Source organism: Mastigoproctus giganteus, chromosome 8 (assembly GCF_048544385.1).
Source record: "Mastigoproctus giganteus isolate SK-2022 chromosome 8, ASM4854438v1, whole genome shotgun sequence".
In the NCBI taxonomy this organism is placed as follows: domain Eukaryota; kingdom Metazoa; phylum Arthropoda; class Arachnida; order Uropygi; family Thelyphonidae; genus Mastigoproctus; species Mastigoproctus giganteus.
Window position 1 is genome coordinate 133,933,952 of NC_143582.1, and position 22,411 is coordinate 133,956,362.

Consider the following 22,411-nt stretch of genomic DNA (forward strand, 5'->3'; position numbering starts at 1 on the left):
TAAATTGTGCTGGTCAAGTAACTTTTCTATAATTTGTCCACGTTCTGATTTCCCCATATGGATGGTGACTATTGAGGTCCCCTAGGATGAAGTAGGGTTGAGGAAGGTGTACCACTAGTTCTTCTAAGTCGTCGTAACTTATATTTTGATTAGGTGGCAAGTATAGCAAAACTATAGTCAAGTCAAAATTAACGTTGACTTGCACTGCAACTGCTTCAAGGTTTGTTTTTAATGGGAGTAGTTTGGAGAGTATTTAAGTGTTGATTATCAATACTAAGCTTCCATGTGCTAGATTGTTCAGGTTGTTCACAACACGATCTTTCTGATGAATTGTATAGTTCCAGAGAGAAACAGTTATATGTGATGTTAGGTTGGTTTCTTGTAGACAGAGAGTTATAGGATCATATTGTGTGAGGAGATCTTGGATGTCATTTAAATTGCTGCGATATCCTCTACAGTCCCACTGCAGAAATGTAAGCATTATCTGGGTTTAGTAGAACCCTGAATTTGTTTTCAAGGGGCTGAAGGTTTGTTTCACTCAGGTTTCCCTTTCCCCTTGTTTGGAAAGTATGGTTTTCCTGTGTCCATATCCTCATCAGTGAATAGTTCTAATACCTGCTCATTTTGCTGTGAGCTATCTTCTAAGTCCATATAATCTGTTTGGTTTGTATCAGGAGAAGTAGGTACTGTAGTGTTTTGCTGCGGGGTGGCATCTGGTTGTACGGTAAGCGGCATATTTATAGCTTTACTTTTTTTTTTTTTGCTTACTATTTGGTTTAGTGGAATGGTGACCAATACAGACCTTGCCCAATCAGATGGCAATTTATTTGGAGGTATGGTTATCACCATTTGGGTTGCAATTGATACTTGTTTTTTCATTTTATTAGTATTCAGAATTGGTATGGATTTTTTGCCTCTTGATAGGCAACACTGTGTTCAGTTTTGTACTGCTCTATGTGTTTTTCACGTTTCCAAAGGGAGAACTCGTTGGAAAATGCCGGATGTGCTTCTCTGCAGGTTGGACAACTAGGTGCTGTAGCTGTGCAATCAGTATTCATGTGCACAGTGGATCCACATGCGGCATAGACAGCTGCACCTCTGCAGATGGTCTGTGAGTGCTCAAACTTCTGGCACTTGTAGCAGCATAAGGGGTTTGGAATGTACGCTCTAACATGGCAGTTAAGGTAATCTGCTTTGATCGCTGTTGGTGGTTTAGGGTTATTAAGCTCTGAGTAGGAACTAGTATGCTATCTTTCTTTGTAATTATTCTTCTGACATTGAGGACTCCTTGATCTTGTATTTCTTGTTTTGACTCTTCATCTGACACATTCATGAGGTCTCATTCAGTGATGACACCTCTTGCCATGTTCAGGGAAATGTGTGGTGAAACAGTGACAGATGTTCCACCAAAAGTTTAGTTTTATTAGTTGCTCAGACTGTCGAGCATTGGTAACTTCAACCAATAAGTCTCCTAATCTTAAGGTACATATGCTATCTGGGGGCATTTCTGCACTAGAAACAGCGGTACATAAGGTACATATGCTTTCTAGGCATTTCTGCACTAGAAACAGCGAGAGTTTGCCAATTGGTTGTGCTTCAGTTGAGTGGATGATAAGGAAGGTTGGAGTTCTGGTTTTGGCTACGTCAGTCTTTTGACATTAAACTGCAATGAAATCAGGCTCTGACTGTTTTCACCCTGTAAGGGTGAAAACAGTCAGAGTCTCATCTATGCACCCAGTGGATGTCTGGGTTCCAGGAACTGTTTGCTCCATTTTGCCCTGGAAGGAAGAGAGCTTCCCCCCCCTCCAGGTTACCGGCCCACCACATGGAGGCAGGAGCAGTGCTACCTTTGTGACCAAGTGGTAGTGGGTTAGTAATAAAAAGGAAAAACTAAGAGAAGGAAGAAAGAAAGAAAGAAGGTTACTTTTCCTTCTGATCTAGTAAAGTGCTTTCTTTACTGAATGAATTGAATGTTAATGTACTGCTGAAAATAGGGAAACGATTTTATTACATCAAAAAAGAGTGCTAATTTACTGGCAAAGACACTTGATCATAAAATCAGATGGACACCTGGTCCAACAATTAATCGCCCTCATGTGTGCAAATAGTCTCAGCAAGTGTGAGAATACCATAACCATTCAGTTTACTCAATCTGGTCAAGGCTTTAAACACCTCAATCAGATCTCCCTGCAGGTGCCTGGTCTTGAGACACTGCAATTTGCAGAACTGAAGCCTTTCTAGGCAAGAGCACCCTTTTGTTCCCTTCACCAGTCTGGTTGCCTTTCTCTGCACCCATTCCATCTTTCCTAAAGTGAGGCCTCCAGACCTGTATAGAGTATAGGTAGTTCTCGACTTTAATAGTTAATTCGTTCCTAGCGTGCCCTCATAAGGCAGGAATTTAATTCCCATAGACATAATGTTAAAAACAGGGGTTACATTCTCAACAATGAAATTAGTTAGCTAATTATTTTATGTTTAAACAATGATTAATTTATCCAAAAAAATGAAAACACAGCCTGTAAAATCAAGCAAATTATAATAATAAAGAAATTATTTATGACGTACAAATGTTAAAGAATGTTTATTCTTTATCATCATCGACTAAATGCACACTCGTTGATCACTCATTATTGGCTTGGCACTTGTTTGGTTTGTTGCACAAGGAGTAGTAGTCTTCAGAAATGTTTCAAGAGGTGTTTGTTTCCAAGATAATCTTCTCTTTTCTTTATAAATTTCGCAATAGCACAAATAAGCATTTTTTGACGGCGCACACAAATTGCAACTAACACGATTTGCACAGAGTAACAAGTTTACGAAGCTTAAAAGGAAAAAAAAGAAACGAAGAGAAGATTCTGAAAATTTTTGTTTTTTATATGATTAAAGATTTCAGTAAAGGCAAAACACATTTCACCGTAATAACGTAAAAAAAAAACCACACAATTTCAGCAATCGGTATTTTCGCAAATGCAATAACATCGAGTTTACTACCCATTGATAATTGCTTGCACAGACAGAAAAGCCCAATAAACCGGAAAGTGCAAATTGTTTTCATTGTTTTATGGTCCTGACCTCCAGAAATGTGCTTTAGAAAAATATCACAAATGCATTCAAAATTGATTCTTATAACAGAACATATGATAATGATGAAAGTGTACTGCATTTTAATGATTTGAATTGTTAACTAATACTATTTACATTATAAAATGACCTTTTAGAGAGATAAATAGCTTAGTTATATAGTGAAAATTTCAACTTCCAAGGTCTTGGGATGAATTATAAAAAAACAAGGTGTTATATAGGGCTCACTTTACAATATTTTCAAAATGTAACTGTGTCTCCGGAATGGATTAATATCATAAAGTGGGGTGCACTGCGTTGTATAGCTACGTGTGTGGTTTAAACTGCAGTATTTATGAATGTTTAACATTCATGTTTTGCAATTAATGTTCATATTTTCGATTTTGTTGATACTTGATAATACTTGGAAAACAAAAAAAAAAAAAAACTCATAAAGCAGGAATGTCCTGTACTCAAAATGCAGCTTAACCGTGACCTTTATATAATGGGATAATTACCACCTTATCACTGCTAACAACGTTTCTGTATATCATTGACAAAACTCCATGAGCTCTCCTGGCAGCATGTCTGCACTGCTCAGAGAATCTGACTGCATAATTACCCTAAGGTCTTTTTCATTCTCCATTACTCTGAGTGTTTGATAAGTTACACAGTTGATAAGTTACTCTGAGGTTTCTACTACCCATGTGCAGTACCTTGCATTTGTCAATGTTAAACTTCAACTACTATTTCTCAGCTGATTTACCCAATTATTAGTATGTGGAACAGTGAATTGTGTATTAGCACCCTTGTTTGCCTTCAATGGTTTATTAGATAAGGGCACACTTTCCAAAAAATGAAATGTTTGGAAATGTTTCAAAATAAGTGGGTAATCCAGTATTCAGTAGTGTCGGATTTAACTTATCAAGAAACTTTTCTAATATTTTTCCCCATTTGTCATGTATCCTATTACCCCATAAAGGATTATGTACGTTAAAATCACCCAGGATGTAAAAGGGAGGAGGGAGCCAAGATACAAGAGATGTCTTAGTTAGGAGGAAGATATATAAGGAGACAATGGCAAGAGCAAAACGAAGGGATATTTGAGCAGCTACAGCTTCTAGACTTGTCTGCGGCATTAATGGTCAGAAAGGAATATTGGAGCTGACTATAATTGCAACCCCTCCATGAGCTGAATTGGTTACATGAGAAACTCAGTATTTTCTGTAGATGATTATTATTATTAGCCATATGGTGCAAGGAAGCCTGAGGCTTATGCTGCACTAGCCAAAAAAAAAAAAAAAAGTCTGAATTACCCTGAGAGAGAGAGAGAGAGAGAGAGAGAGAGAGAGAGAGAGAGAGAGAGAGAGAGAGAGAGAGAGAGAGAGAGAGAGAGAGAGAAGTAGAAGGGAATCACCAAGAAAGAGAAGAATGATGATATCCAGCTCAGGACCCTGGGTATGCCAAGCCCATACTCACCAGATGTCAGCCCTTATGATGTTTAAGTGAGGTAGCAACAGAAGTGGTTGAGTTAGCTTCTTGAAGACAAAAGGCAACTGGGTTATACTGGAGAAGAAGGAGAGCAGAGTCTGAATGTCAGCAAAGTTGCTACAATATCCTCTACAATTCCATTAAAGGAAACTGGGCATTATTTGGGTGTAGTGCAGTCCTCAGTTTCTGCCTGAGGGGCTGTTGGCTTATAGTGAATAGATTTTCTTTTCAGAAAGTACAGTCTCCCTGTCTCCATCTCTTCCTCTGGGAAGAAGTCAAGAACTGGTTCTTCGTGGTCAGTGTTTTATTTTATTTCCCTGCTTATTGAGTCAGTTTTAGTAGTATCGTCACTTTTTTTTTTGGTGTACTTTGAGTAATTATTAGTATGCAGAAAGCGATTGGTGTATTAACAGCCTTGTTTGCCTTAGATAGCTTATTAGATAAGGACACACTTTACAGAATTGATAAGAGCCCAGTCTGACATTGATCTGTTTGGGGGAAACGTTACTTCTGTTTGAGTGCCAGTCGTTGTTGGTCTTTGCACAGTTTACTGGAGCTGGCTTCTGAATTACTTGAACAAAAGTGGGTCAGGTGTTAAATTGAGCCTGTACTAATTTTTTTGCTTCTTGGTACATGATGTTTTGTTTGGCTTTGACCTGTTTAACATTTTTTCCCCTTTTTACAGAGGGTGCAATCTCTGGAGTAGGCAGTATGTGGGCTATTACAATTTGAGAATTTTGTGCTACTCTGCTTTACAGTTTGGGTGAATATGCTCGTGTGGACCCCAATCAGCACAAGTGGCTAAACCTCTGCACATGTTTTGGGAGTGACCAAATTTTTGGCATTTAAAACAGCATGTTGGGATAGGAATGTACAGTTTTATTTGACAGTTGAAATACCCTGCTTTGATGGATGTTAGAGATTTGGGGCTATCAAATGTCAGGATTTTGTTCCAAGTTGGAACTTGAGCATTGTCTCATTTAGTATATATGCACAATTCCTTGGTCTTCTGCCGCCTCCGTAGCCAGGTGGGAAGGAGCAGCAGCAGTGCGTAGCACACGCTTCTTGATTGGACCGGGGTTCGAGCCCATCACCACCAAATATGGAGGATGCGGAAAGGTTGGGGAATGACCACCGCATATCCCGGAGCAATATGGCCTTAGTTGCTAATGCTCCTAAAAACCAAATAACAAACAAACCTGGGTCTTCTGATTCATTTTTCAATCTTCTTCTGAGAGATTTATGAGATCCCACTCAGCTATCACATAGAGGTGTTTAGAGTAGCATTAGGGAAAACAGTGATGGATAATCCTCTAAAGGATGTGACTTTTTGGAGCAGTTGTGATTGGCATTTGTCTGAGACCTCAATGAGCAAGTCTCCAGATCTAAGACGCTCGGTTTTTTTTTGCGATCCTATTAGATTTTCTAGGTATTTTTGAATTTTAAAAGGCGAGAGACTACCTAGAGACTGTTCTTTAGTAGGGTGCAATACAAGATGCATTGGAGCTCTTTTTTTTATTATTATTAGCTTTATGCCTGAGGCTTATGCTGCACCAGACAAAACAAAATTCTGAGTTACCCCTGAGAGAGAGAGAGAGAGAGAGAGAGAGAGAGAGAGAGAGAGAGAGAGAGAGAGAGAGAGAGAGAGAGAGAGGGGAATCACCAAGAAAAAGAAGAATGATAATATCCAGCTCAAGACACTGGGTGTGCCAAGCCCACACTCACCAGATGCAAGCCCCTGGAGTTATAACAGCGTCAATTTTTTGCTGTTTATTATTGCATGAGTTAGTCTTCTATACCATGAGTAGTCAATGTTAGGATCCCTAGGTCCTGTAAGGGAGATCATTTTGCTCCTTTTGCCCCTTTCTTTCCAGGTTTCAGGCAATGGCACAAGGGTAACCAAGCAGCTGAGTTAGTTCAGTTAGTGCTATTAACAAGAAAGAGAAAGGCGAATTTCGCTTCTGGAACTTTGCCTACTTCTTGTAGTGCAAAAAGTTATGTAATACAACTAAATAATGAAAACTATTTAAAACCAAAAGAAAATTATTTGCTTTGCACACACAATATAGAGGTCACTTGGAATCACTTGGTTACACTAAAAATTGCTTGGCAGCCAGGCCAAAGAAGAAGCCTGACACAGTATTATATTACAACGAAAGAGTACAGAGTTGGTGTTTCAGATCAAATGACAAAAAATATTTTAAAAAAATCAGGTTCACATCTTTTATAATACATTGCACCTTGAAGTAATCAATGCTTGGATTATTTATAAAGAAGTGACAGAGAAAGTAATGAGATTTTATATTGAATCTAGCTGAAGAACTTAGAAAAGAATATATAATTTCACAGAAATTAGCAACTCGAACCAGTAACAATAGCAGTCACGTCAAACCTCTCAAATGGAATCAGTGCCAAATTAGGCAATGCAAGGCAAACAAACTACAGAAATGTACATTGTGTGTAAAAAGTATGTATGCAGAAAGTGTAAAAAAACTGTTGAAAAAAAAATTTTGTTTAAATTGTGCAAATTAATTTTTAAACTTTACTTTATTTCTTAGACAAAAAAAGTTTTGTGATCAATTTTTGCTATCAGAAATATTACTTTTATATGTATTACCATAAGAACAACACTATGTACTGTTGCCAGTTACTTTATATCAATGCTTATAATAAAATATTGAAAACAACTTAAAAGTCTATTTTTATGCACAGTGGTCAAAATGATTGGCGCCGGTGGTTCTAGTGTTAATGTTAGATTGGCCATTCAACTGCTTGACTAATACACTAAACTAAATTTAATTTCAAGAGCATCCTTTGAAGCCATGCATTTTGTGGAAACATAAAAATCCAAAAATTGGGAGCACAACATGTGTTGCACTGGAACAACATTAATTTATGTACAGCAATAAAAACGAGAAATGACATGACACTTCAGCTAAGCTGGGCTGGGTTTATACAGAATATGTATGAACTGCCTCCACTGTTTATCAACAAACACACTTTAACTAACCTAGAATTATTTAAAGACATAGCTGTACAAAGTTGAGCTCCCAAGACAGGCCCTCTCAGAAAAGGCCCAAAATTTGTAGCTTCACTACTACTACTACTACAATTCCATAAGAACAGTTATCTGTTCTGAAAATTATAACAATAAACATCAAAATGGTGCCAGTTTCACATGGCCATTTGGAATATCAAACAAATAATTCCTCATTCCCAAGCAAGTCAGTTACAAACTTAAATAGAGATAGAATTTTAATTTATGCAGAGATACTAACATGCTGTATTAAAATCAAGAAGCTGTACATAATGGGGGTCCAAATCACAAAAAAAATACAGCATTCAAACTAAATACTATCCAATTAACTTAGAATTTCACTCTCCTGTAAAGCAGCTCATTTGTATGCTGTCGCTGGACAATGTTATAGGATAACCAACTCATATTTCAATACCATTACAGTGCTGTCAGATAACTGATCTAGGACCTTATAGGTCAGCCAATGTTAATAACGAGATCAATGAAGGGAACAAAAGGGTGGTCTTACTGAGAACAGCTTCAATTCTGCAAACCACAGCATCAGGAGACTATGTACCTGCAAAGTGATCTAACTGAGGTGTTTAAGACTTTGAATGGTTTGAGCAAGCCCAATGCTGATGGCATTCATCCTTTTGCTCAGACAACACACAAGGGGGTTATAAATTCAAATTGAGGAAGGATGGTTGCAGGACAGATACACAGAAGGCAAACTTTTGTGGGTAGTTGATTGTTGGAACAAACTTCCATCTGTTATTGTGGAGGTGAGTAGTTTGAATAAATTCAAGGGAGAACTAGATAAATTATTGGAGGGAATGGGTAGTTGATATGGGAAGGGTTTTTGATGCTATAAGCTTGTTTTCTTGCATCCACTACTAATGCTAATTATGAAGCATAAAATATGTGAACCAGTGGACAACAAGGACTTATTTTATTATTATTAATAACCAATAACCAACAATACTTGTTAAAATCTATAACACAATCTATGCAATGAGAACAATACATACCTTGCAAGCACTTATTTCTCTAAATGTATTTATGCTGGATTGAAGCCTCTGCATTTCATCCACTAAATGAGAAACCTGAATAAATAATAATAAAGCTGCATTAGTTAATTTGAACTAAAAAGAACAGTACTGATGTTCATTTATGTTAGGCAAAATGAAATAGTAACAGATATCAAAACATGACCGACCACTGGAATAAACATAAACCATAAGAACATAAAATGTAAAACATTTATGGAGTACAAATACTCTTACAGTTGTAAAATAGCTGCATGGCAATCACAATACACTTTGCCCATTCATTACACAGTCATCATACACTTCTCTGAGCAGTACAGACATGCTGCCAGGAGAACTCATGGAGTTTTGTCAATGATATACAGAAACTTTGCTAGCAGGGATAAGTAGGTGATTATCCCTTTGTATAAGGACATGTTAGGTCACATCTTGAGTGCTGTATATAGATCTGGAGGCCTCACTTTAGGAATGATGTAGATCTGCTGGAATGGGTGCAGAGAAGGACAGCCAGAAGTGAAGGGAACAAAAGGGTACTCTTACATAAAAAGGCTTAAGTTCTGCAAATTGCAGTGCCTTGAGATCAGGCACCTGTGGGGAGATCTGATTGAGGTGGTTAAAGCCTTGACTAGATTGAGTAAACTGAATTGTTATGGTATTCTTCCACTTGCTGAGACTATTTGCACACATGAGCATGCATAAATTCAATTTGAGCGACAATGTTTGCAGGATAGATGTGCAGAAGTTTGCCTTCAGCCAGCAGGTGGTTGATTATTGGAACAGGATTTCATCTAGTGACAAATGGGCCTGGAGTACTGGGGTCCATAGTTTAACAAATAGATATTTATTTAAAGTATACCCAGTATAAAATAAAATAAAATAAAATATTTCCCACACACATTACTTATTTTATTTTTAATTATTAATTTTATTTTATTAATAAATTTATATAAAATTAATTTATTTTATTAATTTTATTTTATTTTATTTTATACTGGGTATACTTTAAATAAATATCTATTTGTTAAGGATTTCATCTGTTGTGAAAGTGGAGGGTATGGATGGGTGAACTGTTCTTTTTTTTTTTTTTTTCTGGTTGATGCTTTTTTGCATCATTTGCTAATTATTACTACTACTGCTACATACATTCACAGAAGTTTGGTGATAAACAGTTATAGGATGGGTGGGTTGTGTGTTGAAGGTTGTGTGTTTCAGTATTCCCGATTTAACCCTCAAGTGCTTGATTGTGACTCCCAAAAAATATATATCTATATAATATGTTGACTCCCTTAAGATAAAGGACATGTTGCTAGCTAATTTTTTGTAAATGCAGTAAAACCCACAACTGTAAATGCAGTAATGCAAAAAGAGATTAATAAAGACAAAAGAAGTTTGGATGCTAAATGTAATGAAACTGAACAACTAATGAAAAACCACAAAGAAGAGAAGAACAAATCAGTTCAGACCCTTGTGTAATGTGTGTGGGAAAGTCTTAAATAACCCAGCTGATTGCAGATGAATTTAACAGGTACTTTGCATTGATATTTACAGAAGAAAGACTGTTTTTGTGGTGAAGGGGAAACTGTGTAAGCGAAGATGGAAAGAATGAAATTAGCAATACTGAAACAATCACAAGATTATTATTTATTAGGAAAACTTTATAGCCTAAAGGCGAGTAAACTCCTGGAGTTGATGGCATATAGCTAGTAATTTTGAGGGAGGTGGAAAGAGAGTGCATTGAGCCATTAATATTAATTATGAGGGTGTCACTGGACTCCAGTGAGATTCCCTTGGATTTCAGAACTGTCAATGTATCACCAATACATAAAAGCAGTTCTACGTAAGAAGTGGGTAACTACCAACCAATCAGTTTGAGTTCAGTAGTAAGGAAAATCAGGGAGGCAGGAGGCATTGATCAAGAGTTCATTATGGTATATTTATATATAAAAAGAATTTTGTATTAAACACAGCATTTATAAAGGGAAAATCATATTTAACTAACTTGTGTGAGGGCAAGTTGAAATTTGATTAAGACTAAGAACTTTGGAATGCTATATTTAGCCTATATTGCTATGTGGAGGGGAAACCTGGGCAATTTACAAAAAAAAAAAAAAAAAAAAGATTGGAGGGATTTATAATTCAGTGGCCAAGGAGAACCATGAGAATCAAGCAGTTCTGAAAGTTCTACAAATGGCAAACATGATACAGAGAAGAAAATTTGACATACCGTGGCACATCTCAAGAGGAAAGAAATATTTCATATTTCTTTCCTCTGCACTGAGAAAAAGATATTAGGATCCATAGGAAGAAGGAAAAGAGGAGGAGACAGATGGATGATGAATGAGATTGAACTAGACTGAATAGTGAGAAAATAATTCATAATGCTAGGGATATTTTGTATTTCAACAATGCCTTTTGCACATAGTGTGGATGAACTACTTCAAGAAATGCCTAAGGTCATGTATAATTTGCTTACCTATTTGAAGACCACTAAACTCTTAACTATATCTTGATATCAATATCAAACCTAATAGCAGGTTTTCTGTCCCTGCCATTGTAGGTCTCTGTTATCTAGCTTCTTACACACAAAACACCTTTTTTTAACAATGCATTATATTGCACTTTAAATTCAACACATTTGTCCCTTTATGCATACCTATTTACATGTATACACATATATAGCTATTGTGCAAAAGGATATGCTTTTTTTGTAAAAAAATAGGTGCTGGTACTCATTCTTTGCTATCAGGAAAAATTGAAAATTAAAAGAATATGAAAATTAATCTAAAAATTTTTTTTTCTCCTGATATTGTTACTTTAGCAGTAATGTTTTTAGAATAACAACAAATTAAGTATATTAACACAGTTTATTAAGCATAAATTTATTACTGAAGTATATAAAAAATAAGTAAAATATGAATAAAATAAATAAAAATTAATAACATAAGTAAAAATAATTTCATAAAGTTTTTGTAGAATATTCCAAATTTTTATTGTTCTCATTCGACACCCTATGCCAGGGGTCAGCAACCTTTTTAGAGTGAAGAGCAATTTTTGATCTAATTAAAAAAAAAAGAGAGAGAGAGAATCCGAAGAGCCTCACCTCAGCTCACGCTGGGAAGAAGAGGGGGGGGGCGAGAATTTTTTAAGAAATGGAATAGAGTGGGAAGGCATTTATTAAAAATATATATTTTTTGAAATATTATTTATTATATTTTATTTTATAATATTTCAAAATATATATATTAAAAATATATATATTTTGAAACATTATTATTTAATACTGAAAAAACGTAACAAACATCAAATTAGGTACAAATTAATGCGACTTTTGCTGATGAACTTCTTGAGCGAGTCTCTCAACATCATGCGAATATGTCGTAATTAAACATGCTGAGCTTTAAACATGCTTGCATTGTTCAGACGATGATTTCTTGATTTATTTTTAATATAGTTCATGTTCAAAAATATTTGCTCGCAGAAATACGTCGAACCAAAAACTGAGAGTAGTCCAAACGCAAATATTTTCAAATTTATATATGGGTCCAGCAAGCTACTCCACATATCGAAAACAATTTGGTCTGCATTTTAAACTCATCTATTGCCATCCATTTGTGTAGAATTGCAAGGGCAGCCTTTTGCCTCTCCAAATGCTCAATTTCAGTTTTAAGGCATATTAGTCTTGCACTCCACATGTCCTTGATTTTTAAGTCCATTTCAAATGTGCTTCATGTGAGCTGTAGAGAACTGCAGTTACATATTAAAAGAGATGCATGCAGCTCGTGAGCTGCAGGTCGCCAACACCAGTCCTATGCTGACTTCTTTTCTTCCTCTTTATGTGTCGGTTGCTGAATGACGTTTCTGAAGCAGCCACGAATCAACATATTTTGCTGGATCGAAGCAGGTCAGCAGTGGGCCTACAATTTTAAGAAACAGTAGTGAAGAAACTGTTTTTGTCATCAACGAAGCGCTGGTTGGGCTGGCGATCAGATTCATTTGTGAAAATCCTCGTTCACATTCACTCAATGAAATTGGTATCATACTCAGAGTGTTCATGAAATTCTTCAATTCTTCCGAAACCTTCTTATCAATCAGGTATTCCCAAAATCCACACATTGTATCTCTCATTTAACTAGCCTAATTGACAATTTTCTAATTTCACTTTCCCCAAATGCCAACAATTCATGTTTAGAAGGATTAATATCTTCGTTGTTCTCGTTTTCCATCTCTTGTCATCAGTATTGTCACTAGTTCTTAAATTTGAATTTTTTTGAAAACTGTTCAAAATGTCTGTCATTCGGATATTCAGCTACTGTGACCATATAAACAGAGATAGGGAAAATTTACGAAAAAATGTGGATAATGCACTTCGGCAAAACAACAGATGATTATTTTATTTGTCGGGGTAAAAGAAAATCACTTTTATAATTCTCGAACGGGGTGCTTACAGTTGATTCACAAAGGTGTCCAACCTAAGGCCTGCAAGGAAAGTGAACTAAAACAGCATTTTAAATTTTGTTAATTATCAAAAACATTTTCTAATTTTGTTTTGTTCAGTAAATGTAATTGTGTATTGTACTTAATAAAATTTTCGAATATTTGGTTGAGCAGATGGGCTGAGAGGTGGCAAATGAAGTTTAACATTGACAAATGTAAAGTACTACATATGGGAAACAGTAACCCCAGATCAATGTATCAACTCTGTGGTACTACGCTGACAGTGGTAGAGAATGAAAAGGACCTGGGGGTAATTGTGCAGGCAGATATGAGGTTCTCTGAGCAGTGCAGACGAGCTGCAAGAGTAGCTCATGGTGTCTTGTCAATGATATACAGGAGTTTTTCTAGCAGGGATAAGGATGTGATTATTCCCTTGTATAAGGCATTGATCAGGCCACACCTTGAGTACTGTATACAGGTCTGGAGGCCTCATTTCAAGAAGGATGTAGAGCTGCTCGAACGAGTACAGAGAAGGGCAACAAGATTAGTGAATGGAACAAAGGGTTGCTCTTACGAAGAAAGGCTTAAGTTTTGCAAATTACAGAGCCTGGAGACTAGGCATCGACGAGGTGATCTGATAGAGGTGTATAAGGCTTTGAATGGCTTGAGCATGCTCAATGCCGATGGGATTCTTCCTCTTGCTCAGAATAATCACCTGAGAGGGCATAAATTCAAATTGAGGAAGGACGGATGTCTGATAGATGTGCGGAAATTTGCCTTTAGCCAGCGGGCAGTTGGTTTGTGGAATAGACTCCCATCGCTTGTTGTTGAAGTTGATAGCCTAAATAAATTTAAGGCTCAGCTGGACAGGTATTTCGAACGAACGGAGGGGTGAAATGGGAGTAGTGGTTGTTTTTTTTTTTTTTTTGGCTGATGCTGAATAAGCTTGCTTTCTTGCATCATATGCCTCTACTAATGCTAATGCTAATTTTCAATTTTACTTTAACATGCAACAAGATATGGAAAATGTAACACACTAAAGAAATCTAACTTTGAATTTTTTTGAATATGGCCCCTGTACGGGAAAAGGTTGAACACCACTGCAGTAGAAGGTGGGCCAGAGCCCATTGGGAATACACCTTGATCTGCTCACTATTGACTAGTGGGACAGGTGGTCGGATAGGTTTTACCAGGTACCACTAAGTTGTAGAATGGTTTAGCTCTCTTAATTTGCGCAGCAGCACTAATTGCCTAAAGGCCAGAAATGCAAACAGTGCGTGCCGAGTTAATTCTTTTCTAATCCGTTCACTATATGAAAAATTTCTTCGCAACTTCCAAGGGGAATTCAAAATAATTCGCTATAAAAGGACTTCGTTTAATCAGAGGTCCGTCTGAGTACTTTAGAATTATAAAAATGGTTATACAGGTTTATATTGAAAATATCTTAATAATAGACAGTAAAAAATGCAAATTTAGTTAAATAATTTTAAGCTTATTTGAATAGTAGGTAAACATGTGAAAAAAATTTACAGAATATTACAAATTTCGAAGTGCACTGCTTCCAAATGTCATGCATCACTGTTAATAAAGGTGCCGGTATGCCGTACCGTTGCATACCATCCCAAAAAAAAGCACTGAATATATATATTAGGTGGGAGTATATATATACTTCCACCTAAAAGTTTGGAATCACAATGTATCACAACAGTTTTTGTTAATTTTTTCGAAATTAGCTATGACAATGTAAGGTTTAATATATAAAAAACACAACTCATTACGAAGTATTTTAAAATGCTTTATTAAGCACTCAAAAATTTTGAGCAAAAAATATTAAAATAATTAATATTAACAACTATACTGATTTTTCATCAAAATATCTTCCACGAGATTTTATCATTGCCTTATGCAGAGACATTCTGGCAATTAATTATAATAGTGTCTTGCCTAACATTATTCCGAGTGATATGCAAAGGTTCCCCATAAATTTTGTGTAGATGGGCAGACTTCACGGACTTGACAGTCTAGATAATCCCATAAATGCTCTACTTGGTTTAAATCAGCAATGGGGTGCCACACCATAATTTGCAATACCCCTCCTCCTGTTGTTTAGTTGCTAGAAATTCATGCACCACAGCTTAGCTCTTTGTAATATAAAATCTCTTCCACAAAGTCGAAGTCCAGAGGACATTGCTTTATGTACAAGAATGTTTTTATAGCCTTCTTTTCTTAAAATTCTTTCAATTCTGATGATGTCACCCACTCCAGAAAAACAGAAGCAAACCCCAGATCATAATGGAACCGCCACAGTGCTTGACTGTGGTGGTTCCAGTATTAGGCACTGAATAATGTAGCACCATTTTTTTCTTCAATTGATTGCCTCACACAAACTCTATGCGTGGATCCAAAAATTTTAAATTTGAATCCATCCATCAACATTTTTCCACTCTTTAACTGTCATACGTTTTTCCACTCCTCAACTGTCCAATATTGATGGCTCTTAGCCCAAGCCATTTCTTTCAATTTTACAGTTATTATTATTATTATTATTATTATTATTAGTTATATGGGGCAAGGAAGCCTGAGGCTTATGCTGCACCAGCCAAAAAAAATTCTGAATCACCCTGGGGGGGGGAGAGAAAACAAGAGTCAGAAGTGGAAAGGAATCACCAAGAGAGAAGAATGATGATGATAATAATAATAATATCCAGCTCAGGACCCTTGGTGTGCCAAGCATTATTAAACAACCCCTGGAGTTGTTTAATAATGGTTTTCAGACTGCTATATGACCATGAAGTCCTGCTTGTTTAAGACCAAGTTTTACAGTGGATGCAGACATGGGAGTTTCTCTGTTCCTATTGAACTCAGCTCAGATTTCTGATGCAGTAAGTCATTGAGTGCATTTGGAAATCATTGTTGTGGCCTTATCTTGTGCTTATGTTGTTATGTGGGTAGCTGTCCTAATCGTAGTTTGGCTTTTAAAGTACCAGTCTCCTTGTTATCAAATGGTAGTTTGAATTCCTTTAAATGAAACATCTAGTTTTTTTGCCTATACTTCTCATGGAATAACTTTCTTTACACAGAATTATAATAGTACTTCTTTTTCAACACTCAATTCCTTATTCCTTGTCCTTTTCTTTTCTTTCTTTCTTTATTTCTGTTAGTTGTTGGAGCATCGGCTTCTGTGCCCATAATGCACCTCCCAAAGTTTTTGCATTTTGCTATGATCCAAGCCCAAGGTGGGATTCGAACCCGCGACCTTTGGGTTGCCAGGCAGGCACTTTACCCACCTGGCTAGCCCGGTCAGCTATTCCTTGTCATGTTATCATAAAACATACACTAAACCCTCTTTCCAAATGACAGGTGTTCAATTTTATAAGTTATAGCTCTTACTCCTCAATTTACATTATTGAAAAACACTCTAGAATCATCTACAATCTTCTACGATATTGAAACAATATTCCCCTTTCTAGAATATTCTAGAATCTCCTACAATGTTCTACCACATTCAGGAGTCTTCTTGAAATTCTAAAAATTTCTTAAATATTATTTGTTTTATGATTTTTATTCATAATAGAAAATATTTTAATAAAAATTGGAAAACAAAGTGGTCCTATTTTAATAAAACTTTGAAAGTTAAGAAAAATTAAACATTTCCAAACTTTTGGCCAAGCCAGGATTATGTACAAATCTCCCCCCTTCCCAACACACACACAATGTGTGCATATAAAAACTATGAAAACATCAATTCCTCTTTACAAAATTCAACTCACAAAACATTCAAAAAACCTAAAATTTTCTTTCAGAAAATTTTAGGTTTTTTAGGTACAGGGAGCAATTTAAAATAATATGCTCCTTTGTTTCTGTCTCTCCACAATTACAATATTCATTTGGAACTAACCCCAATTAATTAAGTCTTGTTCTTGGCCTATGACTTGCTATCAACATTATTCCACTACTTCAGACCATTTCTGTACCTTTTTCAATGTACAGACATCAGATAAAAACCCATACATAACTCTCCCCTTATCTAAATTGTCCCACCTTTCCTGCCAAACTATATTTATTCTTGAAATGCATACCTTTCCCTGCTTTAGGACTCCTCTTTCATATGGGAGGACCCATCAAGATCTCAGCTGCCCAACTCAATGCCAGAGCTCATTCTTGTGCATCAGGCAACACAGGGGCAATCTTCAGGGCAGAATACGCTGGTCCCACAGGAGCTAGTTATTGTTGGTGACTCTATTGTCAAGGAGATGGAAAATATATTGCGCAAAAAGTATAGGTGGAATAGGACCAGGTATGTCTGCCAGGGGCAAAGGTTGATGCCATTGTAGAGCAGATATCATCTTTTAAGGGCACAAAGGATGATATTGTTGTACACAATGGCACTAATGGCATTAAGAGTAGGAGATCTATGGACTTACTTAACAAGTACAGGTCAATGTGGCACCTCCGTAGCCAGGTGGGAAGGAGCAGCAGTGCGTAGCACGTTTCTTGATTAGACCGGGGTTCGAGCCCGTCACCACCAAATACAGAAGATGCAGAAAGGTCAGGGAATGACCACCGCATATCCCACAGCAATATGGCCTTAGTTGCTAATGCTCCTAAAAACCAAATAACAAACAAACAAACAGGTCAATGTTGAAAAAAAAAGTCCCAAGTTAGGGTTAATTTTGAAAGTGTCTGTAATTCTGCCCAGACAAGATAGGAGGGAGTAGATGTTGTTGTTGTTATGGGCGTTTAATGGCGCATAAGCTACTATGGCGATAATGCGGAGGGAGTAGAGGGACAAAATAGATATGATGAGAGCCTTGTCAATCAATTCGGCCCTGGAGAGATTGTGCAAGGCTCATGGTGTAGAATTTTTATCAGCATGGTTTGTGCTTGTTAACAGGAGAGATTGCTTCTACAGGGATGGGATATACTTAAATAGAAAGAGTGCAAGAATATTTGCTGATGCTATTGAGGCAGTATTAGGTGGGTAGGAAAACTGCAAGCTTGGGGGGATTCACAGACTAATAGATTAAAACTAGCCACAGGCATTAGTGTTAATCTATTCTTCTATTGGAATGAGCAGTAGCCTGGAAAGCAAGGTGCAGGGGATTTTCAGGACTACTGGGAGTTATCATGGAACAAGTAAATATATGGGCTGTGTTAGGTTAACTAAGAGTAAGAATAGGTGTATGTATACTTGCATGTACACCAGTGCTAGGAGTATAATAAATAAAATTGAGGTACTGGTGAAGACATCAAAGGCAAATATTGTTGGGATATTAGAGACATGGTGTCACAACAAAAAGTAAGATTATATCACTTTTAAAGAGCACTCTATAAATCACAGAGGAAAAAATCACTTGTCACTGTCGCTTGGCATTCGGGGCCAGTTTTAGATGCATCAACTTAGACCATATTGCACAATACATATTGTCTGTAAATTGTGTGTTGCTAGAAAGAAACTCTGAGTTTCTGGGGGGGGGGGTACAATTCTGCCCCGAAATTGTAAGAAACACATAAAATCTAACGAAGTGCATCCAGCTGATATGGGTGGACAGTGCAATGTTGAGTCAGTTTGGTGTGACATAAGCACTGGGAAAGCAAAATTGAGAGTAGGAGTGTGTAATAGGCCTAATGACTCTGATGAGTACAATTAACAACTATACAGAGAAATAGAGTGGGCCAGTATATCAGAATTGTCTTATAATAGGGGATTTCCCGGATATTGACTGGAAGTTGTGAGTAGGAGTGTGTAATAGGCCTAATGACTCTGATGAGTACAATTAACAACTATACAGAGAAATAGAGTGGGCCAGTATATCAGAATTGTCTTATAATAGGGGATTTTAACTTCCCGGATATTGACTGGAAGTTGTGGATTGGTCACTTATGCACTACTGTTCCTATACTTATCTGCCATGATACTTAGATTTCTAGACAAGGTCACATATCTCTAATAGGGATTACCCTGAATTCTAATCTTTCACATCACAAATATTGCTTTATATGTATCTAAAAAACTGGATTTTCTATTATGCTCTCAGTGTTAGTTTTTTTTCTAAAAAAACTACTCAAATCTGTACATAACTCAAATCCACTACCATGGAATATTGTTCCAACATCTGAGGTGGTATCCCAAAAAACTTTCTCAAGCTTCCAGAATCCATTTAAAAAAAAGGACAGTCAGGTTAATTAATAACCCACCTCTTACAAAGCTCTCTCTGCCTTCTTTAGATACTTTCATGGACACTTTTCTTCTGAATTGGCATCTGTAATTCTCTCTTCCTCTTTCAAACCAGTCTGAATGTGTGCTGCAACCAATCAACATCCATTTACTGGCCAACCTAAAGCTCTCGGAATCAACTCTTCTTCTTCCTCATTTATCCCTTCAAATTCTGTTTTTCTTGAACAACCTTTCTTCACAGCTACTGCCTGAAAATTACAATCTACAAAAATTCAAGTCTAATGTTAAAAGTATCTTCTTGTTTCTCAACTTTCAACCTACTACAAACTACTATAGGTTCTAATACCTTGTGTGTGTGTGTGTGTGTGTGTGTGTGTGTGTGTGTGTGTGTGTGTGTGTGTGTGTGTGTGTGTGTGTGTGTGTGGAGGATTTCATTAATAAAAAAAACTGGATAGATTCCACCAACTCCAGGTGCCTTATTTGCTTTTAGCTTCAGCAATATATCTTCCACTCTTTTTAGCTCCCAGTTTTATAATTATACAAGCATACTATTTGAACTGCTTTCCCAAAAATATTGGTAATCAATGAAGAACGAGAAAAAAGTTTTCAATGGGACATCAAGCCAGTGGAGAGGAGATAAAATGAAAGGAGGAATGTGAGCACAATGACTGGTTATTGAAAAGAGACATTTCCAAGAAATTTGGAAATGTTCACAAAAAAAGTAAAACTTAAAGTTGTTAACTGGAGCCTGTATATCCTGTCACTGATTCCCTTAGTATTATAATGTTCTATATTATGTGCATTATTTCTTGTCTTTTTATGCACAGCAGTAAGAAAGCTTGAAATGCTTCAGCTGACCAACTGACCAGACATGCAATTCATAAAATTATAGCAGATCACCACTTACTGAATTTTCTAGATCATTAGATGCACCCAAGTTTTCAGAAGATAAATTTTGGGGAAATATTTCCTTGCACATATTTGAATCAGAAAGTCAATGGGCAACCTAAACAAAATGTAACTGCAAATGAACATTTACTCATCATTGCTACTATCAACACTCCTGAATCAAACTCCAGTGGTGTTATGTTCTGAATTTTGAATTTCTTTAAAGAGTGTGTCATGTTCTGTGCCATCAAGAACTTTGCTGTTTCTGTATTACATGAAAGACTTGACAACTGTTTTGCATGTTTCACTAATTCTCATGAATTTTTCAACAATCTATACACCTATGAGAGTTTTGGCCACTGTATTGGTCTTGTTGGTGTCAAATCATTATTTGGAGGCTCCATCTGCTCAAATAACTCGTCACATGTGGGTGCTTTAAAGGCATAATAATTGGTATGCCCAATGCTTACAGTTGGTTAAGACCTCTGTCTTGTGCAATATCTTTTTTTTTTTTTTTTTTTTTTTATGAAAACCCCAAACAAGAAAGGTATCAAAACCTATAGTACTTAGTACCGTGCATGGGTTGAAGGAGAAGTATGGGTGGAGAGGGATGCCGGAAACTTTGCTCTAGAGACTAAACATGGGTTTCACCGCTTCAAGCCTCCAATAAGCAAAGTGGTGGTATTTCACCGGTTGATGAAAGTCGTCTACCACAGGTCCCAACACTAAAAGGCCCACATGGGTAGAAAAATTTGTATAATCACTAATCTCCCCACACTGGACTGAAAGGACCCAAATTCAAATTCTCCCAGTGATGTGGGCAATTTTTTAGGCCTTTTTCAGTGGCTGAGTTAGTCAGTCTCAGGCATGGGTAGCATGGTTCCCCCCCCCCCCCAGAAACTCAGGGGTTTCTTTCTAGCAACACACAATTTACAGACAATATGTATTGTGCAATATGGTCTAAGATGATGCATCTAAAACTGGCCCCGAATGCCAAGTGACAGTGACAAGTGATTTTTTCCTCTGTGATTTATAGAGTGCTCTTTAAAAGTGATATAGTCTTATTTTTTGTTGTGTGATTTTCTTCTGTTTTGTTTACTTAAAGTGATTCCTTGTTTACAAAGTTAGAAAGAAGAACCCAGAAAGGAATCCATCTTTCTTTTTCTAGTTGATATATATTAAATAGTAACCAACTCTACTAACTTCAATAATCGCTTGGTCACTAGTGGCACCACTCCTGCCTCCATGTGGTGGGGCTGGTAACCTGGGAGAAGAAAGTCCCTCTCCCAGGACTAAAAGGAGTAAACATGGACATTAATGACTACCCATGATTAGAATCAAAGAGCTCTCAACATGACAACCATGAAACTGATCATGACTTCTCACTGTCAAAAAGACTAAAAAAAGGATGGAAACAAGCAGGAATGTCCAGCTTTCCTGATCACCCATTCTCTGTCTTCTCAACCTGTCAGCAAGCTCTCCCTTTCTTCATACAATGATGCACTGAAAATGCAGCAGCATTCATCAAAAATGGCAAAACATCTCCATTCTGGGGACTTGCTAATAGAGATCTCTCACACTGAAGGCATTCTGACCTACTATTAAGACACTTCTTTAAAGGTGCCTCTGTAGCCAGGAGCAGCAGTACCATAGCACACACTTCTTGATTAGACTGGGGTTCGAGCCCATGACCACCAAATATGGTGAATGCGGAAAGGTCAATGAATAACGACCGCATATCCCTGGAGTAATATGGCCTTAGTTGCTAATACTCCTAAAAACCAAATAACAAACAACAACAACAACAACAACAAACATCACTTCTTTAAGTAGAATTCCAATTCAAGTCACACCACATCACACCCTGAATTCTTCCAAGAGAGTGATCAGTGAATGGATCTATTAAACATTTCCGAAGAAGAAATAGTTCAGGAACTAAAGGATCAAAATGTAACTCGGGCCAAAAGAATCATGATATGAAAAGATGGCACTTTAGTCCCAACATGTAGCATAATTTTAACCTTCAATACATCAAATCTACCAGCCTCAGTCCAAGCAGCTTATTTAAACTGCCGTGTTCAGCCCTTTATTCCAAATCTCCTAAGGTGCTACAAATATCAGAAATTTGGTCACTCCCAGACATGCTGTGGAGATGCAACATATCCAAACTGTGGGCGCAAAACTCATACTCAATCAGACTGCAAGACACAAACTCTGCAGTGTCCTAATTGTGGGGGCAACCATCCAGATTACTCTAAAGATCGTGATCTATGGAAGTTAGGGGAAACAATATAGGACTGA

At 36.9% G+C, this 22,411-nt stretch overlaps 1 protein-coding gene across 1 annotated transcript in view; it reads right to left on the minus strand.

Moving 5' to 3' along the window:
* Window positions 1-890: 890 nt before the first annotated feature.
* Window positions 891-22,411, minus strand: part of LOC150081831 (protein CASP-like) — a 448,000-nt gene continuing 426,479 nt past the window's right edge. Inside the window, exons 7-8 of the mRNA XM_090380333.1 lie at window positions 8,593-8,667; window positions 891-1,133 (exon numbers count right to left, since the gene is read on the minus strand). Coding sequence (XP_090236459.1) covers window positions 891-1,133; window positions 8,593-8,667 — 318 coding nt within the window. The remainder of the gene's footprint in view (window positions 1,134-8,592; window positions 8,668-22,411) is intronic.